Source organism: Pinus tabuliformis, chromosome 1_1 (genome assembly GCF_031772625.1).
Source record: "Pinus tabuliformis cultivar Carrire ecotype Pingquan chromosome 1_1, CPIR1, whole genome shotgun sequence".
NCBI lineage: Eukaryota > Viridiplantae > Streptophyta > Pinopsida > Pinales > Pinaceae > Pinus > Pinus tabuliformis.
In genome coordinates this window covers 266,589,831-266,606,640 of record NC_142297.1, presented here as the reverse complement: position 1 = coordinate 266,606,640, position 16,810 = coordinate 266,589,831, and the positions used below count along the sequence as shown (strand labels likewise).

Sequence of the window (16,810 nt, the reverse complement as noted above, 5' to 3'; positions counted from 1 at the left end):
CTTGAAAGGAAGCATGCTCGATATAATGAGATGCAGAAAGAGGGAGCTTGACAAATATGGTAAGTATGTCAACTATTTGATCATCAGCCATAATATGATGGAGCATCACTACTCTCTGCACCATATCTTGGATTTAGTGATATTTGATCTCAATGTGCTTGGACTTGTCATGGAACACACGATTTTCTACTAGTTGAATCCCACTCTTATTGTCACAGTATATTATTATTGTACCTAGCACATGCTCAAACAACTCTCCAAAGAGCTTTCGCAGCCATACTGCCTCATAGCTAGAAACTCTAGCGCAATGTACTCAACTTCAACTGTACTAAGGGCTACAAACTTCTGTTTTTTGCTTATCCAAGATATCATGGTAGATCCCAAGCTAGAGCAACATCCATATGTGTTTTTTCTATTAGCAAAGTTACCGGCCTAATCAGCATCAGAGTAACAATGTAGTCTTACATCTTCGACATTATATTTCAATCCAAGATTGATGGTCCCATGCAGGTCTCTTAGCACATGCCTGGCAATAATCCAGTGTGCATGAGATGGTTTAATCATATATTGGCTCAGAGTATTGATTTCAAAACATATGTCTGGTCTAGTGTTCACTAAGAACATCAGTGCCCCAATTAGTTGTCGATACTCAGAAGGATTGGCCAAATTAGGACTAGTTTTTTGCCATACTTCAAGACCCAGAAAGTAGTGCATCAAATGAAGATATTTCATTTCAAATTCAGAAACTAACTCCCTCTTACACTGGAGGGTAAGAGGTTCTCCATCTGTCAAGAATAAGTCATCAATATATAATACCAAAATCAAAGGCATGCCTTGGACCGTTTTGAAGTAGAGATTTGGATCAACATGTTGGCATTATGATTCAGGTGTTGTCCTTGATGGCAACCCATTCAGGTGGTAGATCACTATTCTTGATGATCAGCTCTCTATTTTTAAGAAGGACGCATGCAATATGTTCAGAAAGTGCGTCCCCGCAGGTATACCATGCAGAACTCGCGTCCAGGGACGCAGGCCAGCCGTTCAGGGGGTGCGTCCACCCAGTGCACACATTTCAAGACAGAGAAAAGCACGTGGGGGTTTCTTGTGTGGTATCTAGCCGACGGTTTTGTGTTTCTATGGTGTCGGCTCGTGGTATTGTTCCATGTTTTGGGAAGGAGCTTGCCTATATAAAGCAAAGGAGTTCATTTGGATTAATCATCGTCTTTGGTTGAATATCTTTTGGTGAGATCTAGTCCAGATCTATGAGGGCGAATCTTCTAATGGACTGTGATCTCTATGGCGCATGATCAGATCTGCAGATCTGACTGTTGGGGCTAGTTCTGAAGTCTTCATATCTTTTATATCTGAAGGGACGCAGGTTCAGCGAAGGGCAAGTGCGCCGAGACGCAGGGCAGACCGGGCTCAGGTGCGTCTCTGAAGCGAAAGACGCGGCGCGATAGTGTTATTGGATGCGCCTCTGAAGCGAAAGACGCGGCGCGATAGTATTGTTGGGTGCGCCGGTACGCAGAGAAGTTTAAAGGAACAGTGCGTCGGCACGCAGAGCAGCAGAAGGTAAACTGCGTCCAGTCGCAGGCCACAGAAAGAAAAATTGCGTCCCTGTCTTAAGATGATCTGTTGACTGTATTTTTCTGTTCATAAGGTGTTCTGGGTTAGTTCTGTGATTACTGATCTGATAACTGTAGTGGACTGTAACTGTTGTATACTTGTTGATCATTTGATTCTTCATGAAAAGAAGTAGGGGGTTGTAGCTCCCTTCCAGGAGAGACTGGAAAATGAGAGAGAGTTGTAGCTCTCTGCAGGTTGCAGCCTGCGTACTGGTAAAGGACTGCACCAGTACAAGATCATTGTAAAAGAATTTCTAAATTGAAAGAAGATAGAGACATATTGCAGCAGGTGGTTTTCTCCCACATTGGGTTTCCACCTTACATCTTGTGTTCTTTGGTGTGACTGTCTATTTTCTTTGTTCATGCTCATTATTTTATGGTACTGATATGCAAGAATAATTCAAAAGATCAAATAAGGAAGATTTGTTAAATTGCTAGATAATACTGATTCACCCCCCCCCTCTCAGTATTATTTCCAACACAACATTGCTTCTAGTAAAACCAAGCTTCATCAATAAGCTATCAATGTGGGGATACAAAGCTTTTGGAGCTTCTTCAAACTATAGAGGGCTTTCTTCAGTCTACGCACATGAGTTTTTCAGTCATGTACTTCAAAGCCTTGTGGTTGCTCCACATATACTTTCCTTGAGGAAGCCATGCAAAAAAGCATTCTTCACATCCATTTGGTAATGTGAGCATCCTTGGTTGGCAACTAGAGCCACAATAGATCGGATGGTTGTATAATGGGCAACAGTTGCAAAGATTTCATCATAGTCCATTCCCTCTATCTGTGAGAACCCTCTGGCCCAAATCTAGCTTTATATTTTTCAATACTCCCATCAACACCATGTTTAAGTTTATACAACCATTTAGAAGACACAACAAACTTACCTTGGGGTCTTGGAACCACTTCCCATACATCACTATGAATGATAGACTCATATTCTTTAGCTATTGCATCTTTTCACACTAGAGCCTTCACAACTTCTTCAAAAGTACATGATTCAACTTGAATAATGTTGCTCATGGCTACAACATATCCATGGAACTTACATGGTTTCTTGCTTTCTCTAAAGGTTCCTTTGGGAGTAGCATGTTTATCAACATCTTGAAAGGTGTCATGAGGCCATAAAGGTCTCCTTTTAGTAGGAGGATCACATGGAAGAGGATCCATGGGCTCCATGGGTTCATCAACATGATCAATTTTAGGCTTAGGATTTTCTTGTATTTCAAATGCGTCATCTTGACTATCAACATTAGCAGGAGGAAGAGGAGTGTCTCTTGCCTTTCCAAGAGTTGCATCTTCATGAAATGTTACATCACTGCTAAACTCTATATTTCTTTGTCCATTTACATATATTCTGTAAGCTTTAAAATATTCACAATAACCAACAAACGTAGATTTCTTACCTGAAGCTTCCATCTTGTTCCTCTTTTCTTTTGGCACGTGGCAGTAGACAAGACAACCAAAGATCCTTAAGTGCCCAACCTCGGGCTTTTCACCATAGAAGACTTCTTCCAAAGTCCTGTTGTTTAGGGCACGATAAGGAGATCTATTTTGAAGATAGACAACTGTGTTATCAGGTTCTCCCCATAGAAACTTTGGTAGTTTCTAATAATGCAACATAGCTTTCATTGCTTCCATGATAGTTTTATTCTTTCTCTCAGCCACACCATTTTGTTCTGGGTTATACGGTAGTGTGTTCTCTTTCCTAATTCTAGCTTCCTTGCAGAAGTCTTGAGATCTTGTCCACTCAAGTGATGAGATGGCTTGACGTCTTCCTCAATCCTGATACAAAGGACTTCGTTCTCACATTCATCAAATGCATCTGTTGATCCCAAAATAAGAGCAAGAGCAATAGTAGCAAAATAATTAAACATAATGAAATTATACCTGGTGACGAGGCAAGACTTTCTTTCTTTTCTAGATCTGAGAGTGGCTCCTTCATTATCCTTGAACCAGCTTCCTCTTGGAGTTTACTTTTCCTACACTATTTTGCACCCTGATGATCTTCAAGATCTGCTTTTCTTGATTGCATCCTCATTTAGAAGTTAGTGAAAGAATCATTCAAATACTCATGCAGGAAGAATAACCAATGATCTATCAAGATAAATCTAAACAAGAGCATTGACACAAAGAAACAACATAAGGCTTGAAAATACTTATTTTTTAATGGGGATTGAAGGAAGTTGTTAGCTCCCTCTTGATCCAGCCTCCATAAGTTACCATTGACCATCAGTCATATGTCATTGGTAGAAGAAATGCATCTTTTTTAACACTAGGCAAACTCCATCATGATCCACTCTAATCTCAGGCATTTCGGATCCATTTTTCTCACATGAGGTAATGCTTTATAGTGAAGATGTATAAACTTTTGGTGCCATGGTTTATATTGATGATTACTTATCATGAATCAATGCTTGAATAGGTCTTCCATTGATTTTGTAAAGATCTTCAAATCTTGATCCCAAAGTGAAGGCGTGTAATAATAATTATAAATATTGACTTCATTGCCTGCAATTATATTAGTTACAAATTTACAATCCATCTTTGATTGCTACTAAAGAGGTTAGTTTTGAAATTATCATTCCATCTTTTGCAAAAGTCACGATTCTTACCTACAACCGCTAATGTTAGTAAACTCTAATATCAAAATTACCAAAACCCATAAGATTATCATGTTTCTTATATAATGTGAGAGAGTCAAAACCCCCCTATCTTCAACATTCAATTTCTATTAATTATTCTGTTATAACCTTCTATGCATTATACTTCTTTTCAAGACAACATTTTCTTGCACATGCATAAACAAAAGTAAAACTATTCTTTACTTTTGCATGCATAAACAAGTACCAAAACTACAACTATTAAACACATGTAACACTTTAATTACTATATGCAAAATTACTATCATATCTTGGGTTCCTTGAAATCTTGGAAGAACATTGGTAGTAAGATTTCAGCAGTAAGGAAGGAGTGATAGCTCTTATCTTCTTGGACTTGTCTTCACCAAAGCTCTGATGCCATGTTGAAATTCTGATGTTCTATGTTGTAACAATCACTTTTTACATAACTTCTTTATGCAACAATATTATCTAAACAATAGTAGATAGAACATAAATCAAATGCACAATAGAAGATAACCAAGAACAAAATGAGACAAAGAATTTAGGTCCAATGACCATGGCAAAACCCATAATAGTAAAACCCAACCAGATTCCTCTTCTATTAGTAATCAATTGTTCAACAAAGATATAAAGTACAATGGGAGATCAAGAGAATGAGTAAGTTCAACCAAATCTGAACAAGCTCTAGCATGAAGATCACTAGTAGCAGCAACAGGTGCACACACTGAATCAACCTTCGCTTTATGAACTAAATCAACACTGAAACACTGAAGCATTGAATCAACCTTGGCTGACCAAGTTCTGCTCTTACTCTCCAAGTCTCTCTTGCACAATCTTCTTCAACTCTCTCTCAAGTTCGAATCCTTCTTTCACAATGCACAAGTAGTGAGGGGAGAAAGAATGAGGCACATATATATAGGAGGAGCAACGAATCCATGCCATAAAGGAGGAGTAACATATACCCATTTAGGAAATGTAACTCATGCCATTAGGAAGGAACACATGCCTTTATAACTTATGCCATTAAAGAGTGCGTAAGAAGAATCTTTCATGGTATGCTTTAATAAGAGCATAAAAGAGTGAAAGAGGAATCTTTTACGATGAGCTTTTATTGAGTGCAAGAGAGTGAAAGAGCATTAATGAGAGTGTAAGAGGAATATGCCATGCCAATAATGAGAGTGTAAGAGAACATTATTGAGTGACTTGAATTTCTTTTTAATAATAAATTATAATAATAATAATATTGATGATTAAGTGAAAATTGAACTATTAGGATTGATTGATGATCATAAGAGGTTTTCCATCAACAATACTTGATTACCAATTGATGCGAGGTGATTTACTATTTTTGGAAAGTCATATTTGAGACTTTCTATTTTTAGAAATTCATCCTTGAGGTGCCAAATTTTCAACGACTCATCTTCATTTGGATCATTATCAACAATTTTGATTTATGTGCTAAGAAGAGAGATAAAATCAGTGAAAGACAAGAGAAGAAGAGCTAAAGTCAAAGGAGAGAGAGAGCAAAGGTCAAAGAAGACGAAATTCTCCCACCCGTACGAAGCTTTTGCCCTAGTTTTTGTCACATGTGCGAAGGTACATGTCTGCTACATAGGCTGAAATATTTAAGAAGTTACTGCATGTCTAAAAAATCAGAGTTTAACCAAGGTTTGAAGAAGTTTGACTATCGTTGACCTGGTTGAAGAAGGATTGAAGGAGGGTTGACTTCGGTCTTGTGGGAGGTCTTGGTCTTGAATTTCGGGCCTTGGATTTCTCACTTTGATTTGATTGTTTAAGAAGAGAAGATTTGACTAGGTTTTCCCCCTTGTGGGGTTTTGCCATGGCTTGGAGCCTATATCTTGTGTTCATTGTCTTCTTGTGATCTTCATGTTTATGTTTTGATAATTGTTTGATGAAGAGAACATAATAAAAGAATAAAGAAGCTAACATATATTCACAAGCAATTATCAAGTAAGAGAAATCAACCTTAATTAGCTGCCCTTGTGATTTCTCAAGATGGCTCACCTCCAACAACAATGTAGTAGAGGTTGGGGTTGGCTTCACTCTGGGAGAAGCCCAATTCTTGAAGTTAACTAGCTATCCGAGCATTCCATGCTCGTGGATCCTGTTTGAGCCTATACAAGGCTCTCTTGAGTCTGCAAAAGTGTGACTCTCTGTTGCATGTCTCAAACCCCTTACATTGTCCAATATAAATCTCCTCCTGAACAACCCCATTGAGGAATGTTGTTTTAATGCCCATTTGGTGGATCTTCCACCCTATCTGAGTTGCAATCACTATGATAGTCTTGACAAACAAATATCTAGCCACTAGATCAAAGGTCTCATCATATTTGATCCTTTCTACCTACGAGAACCCTTTTGCCACAAATCTGGCTTATATTTCTCGATGCTCACATCAACCACATGCTTGATCTTGTAGACCCAGCGAGAACCCACCACAAATTTTCTCTCTAGCCTCTGCACAACCTCTCATACACCATTCTTCATGATGGAGACATACTCCTCCACCATGGCATTTCTCCACACCTGCTAAGTGGCTACCACTTGATAACTGGAAGGCTCAACATCCAACGACTTCTTCATGAGTGTCATATATCATGTGTACTTCTATGGTTGTCTGTTCTATCGAATCGATGTACTAGGAGCACCAACTTGCCTTGCATCTCTTGGATCGACTGCTTTTCCCTTCTCGCTCTCCTTCTCTTGTGTTGGGAGTCATCGCTTGAGTGGGCTCCACTCACTCTCTTGACTGCGTGTCCCCCTCGTCCTCATGCTGTTCGACTTGGGAGCCTGCTACTCCTCTTCTTGCACAATAGGAAGCTCATGCTCTAAGGACTTTTTAAAATCCCTTTCCTCCTCAAACTTCACATCTCTCTTGATGATTGTTTTCCTAAGTGCTAGTATATACACCTTGTATGCCTTAGATGTCTTGTTGTAGCCCACCAAGATGCCCTTATCTATTGTGGCTCCAACTTCTTACTTTGCTCCTCTGGTATATGGCAGTACACTAGGCTACCAAATATTCAGAAATGTGATACATCTGGTTTCTTCCTAGTAAAAGCCTCCTTTGGTGTAACTTGCCCCAACACTTTGTGTGGGTCCCAGTTATGCAGGAAAACTATTGAATTGCATTCCTCAGCCCAAAGAAATTTAGGTAGTCCCTGGTCATGCAACATGGCTTTGGTTGCTCCAACTATGGCCTTGTTCTTGCACTTTGTGACCCTGTTTTGTTGATGTCGTCCTTGGCACACAACGCCTTGAGTGCATTTGAGGTATATTTCCCACCATTATTAGACCTCAACGCCTTGATTTTCTTACCAATCTAGTAATCAAACAAGCTCGTGTACTCCATCAACTTTGAGAAGACTTCATCTTTATTTTTCATGAAAAATATCCAGGTCGTCCTCGAATGATTATCAATGAAGGTGACCTAATACTTGTACCCTCTAAAGGATATTGAAGAGAAGGACCACAAACATCTAAATGAACAAGGTCCAAGATACCCTTGGCCCTATTATCTCTGCTAGGGAAAGTGTTTTTGGCATATTTGAAGCGTGTAGCCCTTGCACACCTCATGCTTGTCCACGCTGCACTGTGGCAGCCCTGGCACCCCTCATGCTTGTCCAGCTGCACTATGGCAACCCTGTCACTATCTCCTTGAGAATATTTAGCGCACTATGGTGTAGATGCCCCATGCACCTATGCCACAACTCACCAAGCTCCTTGCTTGAGCCACAACAACCTCTGCTAATTAATGTTGCGGATGTCTCAAACTATAATTGTATAGGCTCTAATGCCTAACCTCAATTTGCTTAGCCACTTTGGAGTCTGAGGGTTTTATAAAAACCCTACCCTATTTGAAGGTCACCACGTACCTCTTATCCTCTAGTCTTGAAATTGAAACATGGTTCTTCTTGAGCCCAGGTACGTAAAGGACATCTTTGAGATACAGATTGTTTCTAGACTCTCTCTCAAATCTGATTGTACCAATACCCTCAACTCGATACTTCCTATCATCTCCCATCTCAATGTCGAACTACATGTCCCTTTCTGATAGTTTGCTGAAATACTTCTTACTTCCTATCATATGATAGGACACACCGTTGTCTACATACCATAAACTAGTAGCCACTAAGCTTACCATGCAAGCAATGAGTGAAAACTCCTCAAAATGAGAAGAGAACTCATCTAGCTTTGCAGAGGCTACTACTTGGTCCTTCTTGGATCTTTTCTTCTTGTTAGGGCATTTAGTATTATAATGCCTAACTAGTTGCACAAAAAGCGCTTGATCTTGCTGAGATCCTTTTTCTTCTTCTCACCCTTGGAGATCGACTCTCCACCACCATTTTTCTTTTTGCCCTTGGATCTTCCCCCTTTACTGGTAGGGAAAAACTCTCTTCATCTTCTTCGGTCTTAACACGAGACCCAGATCGAGCTTGTCTGCAAATCTCTTCTTGGACACAATCACCCCTTAATCTCTCCCAGTTTAGAAGGTTTTCTTTGGCACATATCCCATATGTGAAAGTTTGCCATGATTTGGTGAAACCCAACAGGGAAAAATACACTAGATCCTTATTTGGAATTGTCTTGCCCACACCAGTCAACTCTTCCCTCACTTGGGTAAACTTGGTGAGGTAAAACACAATGAAATTCGACTTGGACATTTTAATAATCCTCTATTTATCCTTCCTCACCACTATCCTCTACACCATGAACAAAAGTTGGTTGCACTATTCAATCTGTTGAATTTTTTAGCTATGGTCGGTCTTCATAAGTCATATTCTAGCCCTTGATAAATATATGTAATAAAAAATGTAAGACATGTTCTTCATGTCAATTTCAAAAGAAAAATTTTGAATTTCTAAAAGTTGAATTTTTGGCCTCAAATGACAAGTCGGCCCTCCAAAAGATGAAGTTGGTCCCAGTGAAGGGACACACCCATTCAGGCTCTTGATATAGGCTATTCATCGTACTCCACAAGGCATGAATTCAGATCATCTGAGGGAGAGAGAAAAGGGCGGATTTGAGGCAGAGTAAAAGATGAATCTGAGATAGTGATTTGAGGTAGAGTTTCAACTTTACGGGTATACAGGATTGCAGGACCGAGATTCTTGGGCACAATAGGGGCTGAAATTTGGCACTAGCAGATTAGACCAGGCCAAGTTCATTGAGCAGCAATTTAATTTGTTTAAAGGGCAATTTGACCAACTATGACGAGAGCTTTGTCACTAGTCAATTTGACTTTATGTTGACTTGAAGAATTAGATGTATCTCTGTTGAATTGAATAATTTCTCTAAGGAAATGGTTGTTGGGCTTTCCCCCCATGTGGGTTTTCCTAGGGTAAAATTCATGTCTCCTTTGACTGTATCTTTCTGATCCTTATGGCATTTTATTTCTACAGTCGAGATCTTGTGTAATTGCTTTATGATGAATTTGAATTTAAGAAAAGATTAGCATAAGAAATCATAAGAAGTAATTATCAGTTAGAAGATCCTATGAAAAATCAACACAATCTATCCTCAAATTTGAGACCCTGATACGCGACAGTGCCAAATTGCATTGCCCAGAAACCCTAACGGCCTAATCGACTTGGTGAACTTGCTCCCTTAGAATCACAGACTCTGCTCTTGAAGATAAAAATTGGTTTTGGTCTTCAATCAGAGACTATGCTTTGATAGTCTATTACATTTCCTTAGTACTGGATAGGAAATCTAACATGTATAGACTGTACCTCCTAGATTTGAATGCCAAATCTTTTGAATCTTTTACTAGAGAAAGCCACATATATCTTTCCAAATCCTCAATCAACACTCATTTCATGTGGCTAGAAAGAGGAATGGTTTTGACGCTAAAGGGTAGTCCTAAAGGGTACTCATCGAAGAATAGCCTGTCCTGATACCACTTGCTAAGATCCAGATCGGCCAAGCAAGCATAATTAACAATGAATACCAAAATCCAATGCCAATATTATTTTAAATGGTGATGGATATTAAGATGCCACGTCGAGCGGGAAATCTCCCAAATTTTAATATAGTATGATCAATTACTCCACACAAGGTGATTATGAATGGGTCTCCTTAGTCTATATATAGGAAGAGAAGTAGGGTTAGGTGGTTCTATGCTACGCTTCTAGGCCATGGTGCCTAAAAATAAAGATTGGGCTCTAATCCTCAAGAGGGAACCCTAGGTGGTTCCCAACGATCCTAAAGAGAGAGGCCCAAGTCAGATCAACTTAAATTGGGATAATGTTAGACAGGTGATTATCAAAGGTTCTTAACCATAGGGTAAGCATGGTTTCCTTTAGTGTTGATAATATCGGTATCGGCGAAATATTGGCGAGGGTCCTTAAAACATCTTATCGGCAATATCGGCGAAAATTTTAAATATTGGCAAATATCGGCAAGCATAAAAAATCAATTTTTCAGATTATTAAATATAGCCAATATTTTCAAAATATGGCGATATTTTGCCAATATTTTCAAAATATCACGATATTTTAAAAATATCATGATATTTACTCGGCGATATATCGTTTTGCCGAAAGTATTGCAATATTTTCGAATATCGCTGATATTATCAACACTGGTTTCCTTTGCTCTCTTGAGGAAGTCAGCTTCTCCTTCCCCTTCCTCTTCAGAATTTTTGTAAGTGCCTCATGTTTATGGGTTTGCATGGGGGCTTGTACCCACCAGCAATACATATAAATCTTTCACATAGCTGCCTAGAAGGAACCGCTCAGAACCTGCAAATCTCTTCATGGAAAAGCCCTCCACTGTTGATAGGGAAGCCATCCTGCAGGAAGTCTCATGGAGCCCTCACAAGCCTTGTGGGGCCTAGTGCCCTCTCGGATCACAGTGAAATGATCTTGATTCTCTGCGAAGGCCTACTTGTAAACCCTTAGATGATTGTCTCGGTGATTAGCCACTGTTAGTGCAATGTTTTTGTTTTAAGGAATCTACATAGCTTTGTCTTTCTTTGCCATATATTATAATGATGACCAACAATTTAGCTTCTTGTTTTATATCTTATCTCCATTCACAAATTTTCTTATTTTGTTCAGTTATAAAACAGCATTATTATTTATGGTAAAAGCAAAAATGTCCCAATATGTTGGTTCCTTGAGAATTATTATCTGGGAATGTGCAGTCTCAGACATTGTTTTGGTTGTGCATAAAATAGGTGGATCCTTCAGGTTCTTATTTTTCATGGAAGGCTTCAGCAATGGGCAAAAACGTAACCAATGCAAAAAGTTTTCTTGAAAAGAGGTAACGTTGCATGACCAACTTCTGCTTTTGATATCTCTACATCAATTTTTGTATATCATTTCATGGTTAGTACTTTTGCAATGCAATTTTTCATTTAAATCAATATGGATGATTTCTAGATAGAATTGACATAATTATGAGGATATACATTGTTAATTTTGTTATCCTTGACCATAATCATGGCAGACTAGTGGTTTCATTGCCGTCAGTGGACAGCATGGTAGATCTCCAATGAAAGATCTCGGCTTTAGTGCTTTTTGTCGGCATTAGTTGTCCAAGATAATTTTGATGTTGTGTGATGTCTTTGACCCACCTTAGACGAACTGATAAATTTTTCAGTAAATATCTTTTCCTTTTTGACAACTTTTTACAATGGCACGAGAAAACTTCTCAATTTAGTGAGCTTAGTCCAAGTGCTCTTATTGTTGGACCACAGTGCTGCATAACGAGTTTGTATCTTTTGTTGAGATTAATTGAAAACCCAAATACAAGATTTTCTGCACAGGGAAGTCCTCTACAGCCCAGTATAGGGGCAATGTTGTAGCAGTTTAAATGTTTGTTTGTAAACATTTACATGTAAATAAAAACAATAAAAGAATGCAATGTAATGCCAGTTGTAAGAAAACATAATATGTATAAATATACAAACAAATCACACAAATCACTTGTCTGTACTTCTCTGCTCAGTTTGTTGGGTTCGCTTTCGCTCGATCAATTCACTTTGGATTTCTTTTCAGTTTCTTACAAAAAATTGAAGTAGATGGTGAAGATATTCATCTTGAATAATGAGAGAACTACAGATCCCCAGATGGTCACATTCATATCTCCCTATGATATCTGTCAAAGCCTCAAGTATTTCCATTCTCATCATTTCAGAGTTTATCTGAAGGATGTGGCAGAGATTCATCATTCATGTTATTGCAGGTCCTGAGAGTTATGGCCAGAGGTCTAATCACTGGTGAGCGTGAGCTATGTGATTAGGGTGTTCAGAGTTGTAATTGTACCGAGGGTTGATATGTGATAAGGGTAAATAGAGTAGTTTATAGAAAATAGCTACTTCATCATACTCTACGTTTTTGATGTAATATTTGGATGATGGCGAGTGTGAAGAGCTCTTTGCTGGGTTTGTTATGTAATATATTTTGTTATCATGTTTATGTTTCAAACTCTCCAATATTTAACATTTGAGAACAAATTTATACTAGGTTATGAAGGAATAGTTCAAAATTAATAAAACCAGCCTAGATCCATCTTAACTTCGGATCTATCAAGTGCCAAGAGGGATCAAATTTCTCAAGGTGCCAAAAAACCTTTCCTCAAGTTTTGAACGCAAAAAAGAGGTTTGCAACTCGAAAGATTTGATCTCTTTCAGCGCTTGATAGATCTGTATTTAAGATGGATCTAGCCTGGTTCACTAATAACAGCCCAAGATTAAATATGTTTTGAGAAGATGAGAAAATAATAAAATATTAATGAAGAGAAATTAACTTTAAAGTATGACAGTTTAACTCTGCCTAGGTTGGCCTGCCAATAATAAAGGCAGGCTGTAGTATATATTATTGAGCTGACCTTTCCTATATAGGGTTTACATACTACAGATTCACTTTTATGCTCATCAACTGCCGCCATATTATCAGACAATTTCAGAAAGGATACTACACATCTATTGCACACTTGTCTCCAACAAATGCAGCAGATTTCAGGCATAATTTTTCTTTAACTTGGTCGACCTCCTTACTATAGTGACCTATCTACTATGACATCATCACTGCATCAGCAAAATTATTGTTTGAGGGGCACTATGTCAGCTTACCGAGGTGCTTGAGCAGTAATTTTTTTTTTTTACACAGTTATATCACTGTCAAATTTTTACTTGTTTCTTTCTCATTGATTATGAACAATGGAGCTAGTCATAGGCCATAGATCTAGCCTTAAAATTGATGATCACAAGTTTCACTGGCTCTGCCTTTCACTGATTTTAATTAAAGGATGAGTATCCTCTTAATGGCCACTTAAACCAATTTTGCTTTTTGGACCTATGTTACATCCCTTTGCGAATGGAAGGAAACCAACTCCAGGAGGTCAAACGGCTTCCCTCACACTCTCAGGTGGAAATTCTTGATGGATTATCTCACTGGCTGCATTCAAATATGACACCCTAAGTGAATTATCTGTGGGGCCACGTTGGGATATTACAGTATCTTCACTGAGTGCACTGGGTATCCCATCTTTCAGTGGATGATTACCTAAGGGGTGTCAACATATATCTATAATCTTTGCTCTATGGAATCATATCTATGCATGCCCACCTTGGGGGTCACCTTCACTTTCTTTTCTCTATGCAAGTGATGATGACCATTCTAGGGATGTGGAAACATAGAATAGTAAACCAAGACCCCATGGTGTTTTAATTTCATAAAATTCCAAATTCTCAAAATCAGCGGAACAATGTGACATCAACAAAATGGAGAATATATAGATTGTGCCATGTCACATATGGACATGACAAAAAAAGGAAAAATACCATGTTCTCTATTGCAATCGGCATTTGAGGATATTTGGAAACCTAAAAAAATCAAAAGGTGTATTAAAACCTGGTGTGAGTAGGTGCTCCCTAAAACCTGAGACACACATCTAGAACAACTCAATCTTTGTTGAAAAGCTCCCATGCTCCCAACACTATTCCTGCTATTTCAAGAGCATTTTGTACCTGCTCTGAAGCTTCTGGGAGCAGGGAAATGATGGGTACAGGTTCCACACCTCATGGGAGCAGCACCCATGAAATGTTGATAGATAATAATAATCAGCATCATGTTTGTCCTTGGCTACATGGGAAGTTTGGTGTTGGAGATGTTTCAACCTCTCAAGGTTCCTAGTATGCTGGATGATCACCAAGTTCCCCCTGACTTTGGAGTATGTTGCAATTGCATACTAGCTTTCCCATTTCCTAGATGTGTATGGAGTTGTGACAAGGGACGACCCATAACATTTGGAGCCCATAAACAATAGTTGGTACATCATTTTTCTTCATTAAATATATCACTAAGTTGCATGAAATGTAACTAGTTTCAGAAACGGGAACACCTAGAAGCACAACCACCCCCCCCCCCAACAAAATTGTGTGGGAGAACAATATATATATATATATATATATATAACATGTTATCTTGCAAGAAAATAAGAATGATAATTTGTGGATAGGTTTAGAAACTAATTAAACATTAATTTGTCCTCATTTTCCTTAGATTAATATTTTTTAGACTTCCTATGAGTCCCATGCACCTCAGGGGCACTTGGACATTTCCAAGAAAGTTCCGAGGTGTTTCTGAGTTTCAACAAGTTTCCAGTACTTGTAGTGGTACTGTGGTACGTAGGCAGTTTAGGAGTTCCATGCATTGGATCCATATATATGAAATATGGTTATCTTTATAAGGCTAGTCTTACATGAGAGAGTCATTACTGGAATTAGGTTGTGATGTCACCGTATAACGTCTTTAAAGATAGTTTGATTAATGTCCTGGGTTGCTAGTTACCACAGTATATTCGGTCATGGCCTAGGATTTCTACTCAAGCACAGGTAAACCTTGATCTAAGACACCTGAGTATGGGTAGCAATAACTGTTCTTTGTTTCTGACATTGAGGGATGATAAGTGGTTCTACTATAATATGATGACACCATTCTCAGTTTTGGGCACGATCATTTATTTGCAGTGCATTGAGTGAAATACATTAGTTTGGTCGATTACTTGTGTTGGCCAAGGTTGACACAGCATTAATTCAATAAAAAAACGAATGCAGATTTATGTTTATTTTAAATATATTATACTTTGTAAAGGTTTATTGCCATTACTTGAACCTTTCCATAAATGTATGCAGATATACAGAGGACATGGAGCTTGATGATGCAGTGCATACTGCCATATTGACACTGAAAGAAGGGTATAATAATGAAAATGCTAATTTTCCATTGATTTCTAGAAATCCCATAAAGTTTGAGTTTGTGTGATGATCTTTAAGATAATAAGCAGAGAGTTGGTTCAAAAACTTTTTCCTTCTCTTGTTTGTGTAGGTTCGAAGGGCAGATATCAGGGAAAAATATTGAAATAGGTGTGGTGGGCACTGATCGAAAATTCAGGTATATTTTTTGCTCAGTTAGGATGGAGCAAGTTTAAGCATAAAAACTGGAGCTTGTTTATATTTTTATATTTAACCAAAATGTAAAGGATGCATCTTACTAAATTTGTTTATGAATTTGGTACAGAGTGTTGACCCCTGCAGAAATTAATGACTTTTTGGCTGAGGTGGAGTAATTCCTATATGGCTTTTGATCCAGAGGACTATATTTTCTTATTTAAAAATTATTTGTACCATTGAAGGAACAAATCTTGGTAAAAGCTAATAGTTGTAGCCAAACTTTTCAAATGAATTCAAACATTGGAGGAAACATTTTCAATCCCGTCTTTTGGAAATTTATTCCATTCAAAATGGAGAAAATTCCTACCTTTTTGGTTGTCATGCTTCTCCACACGTCAATTGGCAAAATCTCTTGAAAATAAGTGCTAGTCCACAATTGTGCCGTAACTTTTTGGGAACATTCTAAAGTGGTGCATCTGACTTCCTAGCAGTTAGATCTGGTTATTCGGCAACGAGCTTTCCTGATAAATTTGGTAAAGTTTTAATACCTTCTTCTAGATATTTAGTATTATTCTCCTGCTCCTTATTGGGATGTTATTAGAATATTACTTTTATAAAGGGGTAAATGGGTTTGATTCATGGAAGAGTAGCACACTCAATATTCTTTTTCAAGTTTATATCTCAATATAAATGAGAAGTAACACTAATTAGAAATATAACACCTTTCAAAATATTTAAAAATACCAGCATAGATCCATTTTAAATACGGATTTAATATGAGCCGAGAGGGTTCCAATTTTTTCATGAGCTGACGTTATTTAAATGTTTTGTATAGTAATTATTTATTTATTTATTTTCTATGTTGGCAGATATGAGCAAAATTTCAACTTTGATTACTGACAGATACCCTTACGCATCATACTGGGCTGTAGAATGAGCCTCTTGGCTCAATAACACTCGTAAATAATAAGTTGCATATTTTTCCATGGCATTTGCTTATATCAATATTGGAAAACTACAAAGCATATGCACAAAATAGTTTAGAAAATATATAGTTTCAGTGGTATGGAGGACATCCATTGCATAGAGGAAGTCATGTTCATTTTACAACCCTATATGGGGATAAGTGTAACGT

General features: G+C 38.0%; 1 protein-coding gene across 2 annotated transcripts in view; it reads left to right on the top strand.

Moving 5' to 3' along the window:
• The window catches only part of LOC149212563 (proteasome subunit alpha type-2-B-like), a 40,650-nt gene extending 24,656 nt beyond the window's left edge, over window positions 1-15,994 (top strand). For both annotated transcript variants that reach the window (XM_089391878.1, XM_089391879.1), the window contains 4 exons: window positions 11,455-11,540; window positions 15,418-15,480; window positions 15,611-15,676; window positions 15,803-15,994. In XM_089391878.1, the coding sequence (XP_089248004.1) occupies window positions 11,455-11,540; window positions 15,418-15,480; window positions 15,611-15,676; window positions 15,803-15,851 (264 nt within the window). In that variant the 3' untranslated portion in view covers window positions 15,852-15,994. The remainder of the gene's footprint in view (window positions 1-11,454; window positions 11,541-15,417; window positions 15,481-15,610; window positions 15,677-15,802) is intronic.
• Window positions 15,995-16,810: the final 816 nt, after the last annotated feature.